Source organism: Laccaria bicolor, genomic scaffold (assembly GCF_000143565.1).
Source record: "Laccaria bicolor S238N-H82 LACBIscaffold_37 genomic scaffold, whole genome shotgun sequence".
In the NCBI taxonomy this organism is placed as follows: domain Eukaryota; kingdom Fungi; phylum Basidiomycota; class Agaricomycetes; order Agaricales; family Hydnangiaceae; genus Laccaria; species Laccaria bicolor.
The window spans coordinates 362,251-365,257 of record NW_001889908.1 but is presented as its reverse complement, the minus strand read 5'-3'; the positions used below and the strand labels follow the sequence as shown (position 1 = coordinate 365,257).

The following is a 3,007-nucleotide window of genomic DNA, read 5'->3' as shown; positions in this document are numbered from 1 at the left end:
GGTTCAAGCTACCGAATACAAACGAAAAGTACCCTACTTATATACTAAGGGTATGAGTTCGTATGACTTGTGTAGAGTCATACAAGTCGTATCTAGTCTATGAGAGTCGTATGACTCTAAAGGAGTCATATGAGTCTATCTAAGTCATAAAAGAAATCTGACTTGGATGTGTATCTAGAACTGTCCAGTATAGTCTAGATGCATCTTAGGAGTATGTAAGTGTCTGTGTGGTTCGTATAAGGAAAAAGAGTCTGTAACATTACCCCCCATTTAAACTTCAATATCACTGATATTGCCAGATGAGGAAGTGATAGAGTCAAAGTCGCTGACCAGGTCTTTGAGGTTGAAGAGAGGAGATGGGTGGGTCATAGGGGAATATGGATTATAAAGAGGGGACGATGGCGGAGTTGGTGGGAAGAGGGGCAACACTGCTGGTGAGGAAGGTGGCAAAGGGGAGGTTAAATCGACGAACTCAGGTTGCTTCCTGGGGGTGTTCCAATCTTCGTTCCTGAGAATCGGTACTCCAGTCCAATCATAGATTCTCTCCTTCCACATCTGTGTTCCTATCTTCATGTCGTATCCTGTGGGGTTCATCTGTTTCTCCCATTCCCATGCCTTATCGGCCTCTTTCATCCTTTCGCAGTTGGGGGTAGTATGTCCTGGTCCCCACCAGAGACATCCTCCGCACTGGTAGTCACTGCAATTCTTGTGAATCTTGCGAATATGACCAAGTCTCTTGCATTTCGAGCAGCGGGGAGTGGGGCTGCATCGATAAGGATGATAGGCAGTGATGTGAGGGGACGTTGGGAATTTCTTCCCGTAGGCGTGGATTTTGCCGTCGAACTTCTCAAAATACTGTATGATCCCTCGTCCTGCGAAATGACTTGGGATATAGTCAGGGACAGTGGGGAGCTTGGTCGGATGGCGGCGGCGATGGCAGTAGTTACCATATGGTGGAGACTAAGGACATTTTCGTCCTTGTATCCGAGTTTGCCCTCGAGATGTTTCTCGGTGGCAACAGCTTCTAAAATAAGGTGAAGATCAAGGGAGAGGGTGGGGTTGTCCTGACAGGTCTTAATAAGAGTGCAGACATGTTCTTCTTTTTGAACAAGACGTTCAATGAAGAGGGTGGCAGCGAGAAAAGATTCAGAGTTGAAGAGGGAGGTGTACATGTTTAGAGAGGAGGGTTGGTTGTGAAGAAAGCTGGTTGGTCTGACTGTGAGTTTAGACGATTGTCTGAGGATTCTACTGGAGACTCTTTCTCTTCTTATAGTCTTTAAGAATCTTGGAAGCATCCTTCAAATTGCTTTCTGGTTCCCAGGTTTCGTCGGGATATCCTTTCCATTCCACTAGATATAAAAAGTGATATCCTTTGCCTCGTTTCCTGCGATCTCTGATCGAATCTACTTTGTATTCCTCTTCTCCTTCGACAAGGTCAGGAGGGGGTTCAGGGAAGTTCTTTCCGTGAACGTCGGTTTCATGATATGGGGTAAGAAGTTTTCTGTGGAAAACATTATGTATCTTCCATTGGGGTGGAAGTTGAAGTTTGTACGTTACTGGCCCCATGACTTCTTTGATTTTGAAGGGTCCTTTGCATAATGAGTCTATCTTTGGGAACTTGTGACCTCTGTTAAGGTGCCGCCCATCTAGCCATACTAAGTCTCCTTTACCAAATGGAGGAGAGTTCTTTTTAGATCGTCTAATTTGAGCTTGTCTTGCTAGTTCATGTGCGGCTCGAGCATTATCTCTTTCCTTTAGGAGTTCTGATAGTCTCTTTTCGACTGCATGGACATTTGTCTTTGAGAATGCTATTGGGATTCCGGTAGGTTCGCATCCAAACATGAGGTAGAATGGGGTCTGTTTCGTAACAGAATGGGGTCGTCCATTGTATGAGAATTCAGCAATAGAAAGGTTCTTGTCCCATTCTTCTGGAATTCTCTTGCAGAATATTCTGAGGTACAGTTCGAGTTCCCAATTAGCTTGTTCTGTTTCTCCGTCTGTCTCAGGGTGATATGCTGTACTGATTCGTTGTCTGATTCCACAAAGTTTCATTAAACCCTGATAGGTTTTTGAAACGAAAAAGGGATCTCGGTCAGATATGATGTTGTCTGGTATTCCAAATCGTTTGAAGGTATGATCGAAATGAAGTTTGGCGGCTTCTAGGGCGGTTAATTCTTTGTTGGTTGGGATGAAAATTACCCCCTTTGTAAGGCCATGGTCTACCACAACCATTATGTGGTCATAGCCTCGTTTTGTCTTTGGTAATCCTGATATATAAAATCTTGTGATATCATCTGAAAGGGTCATGTTGCTGTGGACTTAATTGGTTGTGTTGGTGGTTGCATAGGATGTGTGTTAATTTTGTTCTGTTGACACGTGGCGCATCCTGCAACATATTCATATACGAAGTGGCGTAATCTTGGCCACCAGTAATGTCTTTGCACCATTTCTAATGTGTTGTCTTATCCGGGGTGTCTGGTCATTGGTGAATCGTGAAACTCTTGTACGATGAGTTTCTGTATTCCGTTACTATCAGGAATGTAGCATCGGTCTTGATAGAAAAGTTTTCCATCTTCTATTTTCCAATCGGAAAGGCTTGATTTAATCGGCGGAATTCCTTTCGTAGAAAGAACATCTGATATGTTCTTTACTAATTCGTCTGAAGCTGTTGTTGACTCAATCATTTTTGCAAGTTCAACATTAATAAGATTAATGAATATCTTGTCTGGGAGTAAGACAAGGTTTTCATTATCGTCGTCATTGTCAGGGACGTGATCTGGTCATCTGGATAGGGCGTCGGATTGGATCATTCTTGATCCAGGAACATGAATGAGTTGAAGATTAAACCTTGATAGGTATAAACTCCATCTGGCTTGTTGGCGGTTCAGTTTCTGTGTTTTTTGGAAGTATGTCAGATTCTTGTGATCTGAAAATACTGTTACAGGGTGTTGACTTTCTTCTAGAAAGTGTCTCCATGTTTCTAGGGCTCGTATGATGCCTAGAAGTT

General features: G+C 43.3%; 1 protein-coding gene across 1 annotated transcript; it reads right to left on the bottom strand.

Annotated features, from left to right (window-relative positions):
• Nucleotides 1-270: 270 nt before the first annotated feature.
• LACBIDRAFT_331957 (uncharacterized protein) lies at nt 271-1,172 on the bottom strand (the record flags this gene model as incomplete). Its single annotated transcript, XM_001886329.1, has 2 exons — nt 271-855; nt 885-1,172. The coding sequence occupies 2 exons, from the start codon at nt 1,170-1,172 to the stop codon at nt 271-273; spliced, it is 873 nt and encodes a 290-aa protein (XP_001886364.1).
• Nucleotides 1,173-3,007: the final 1,835 nt, after the last annotated feature.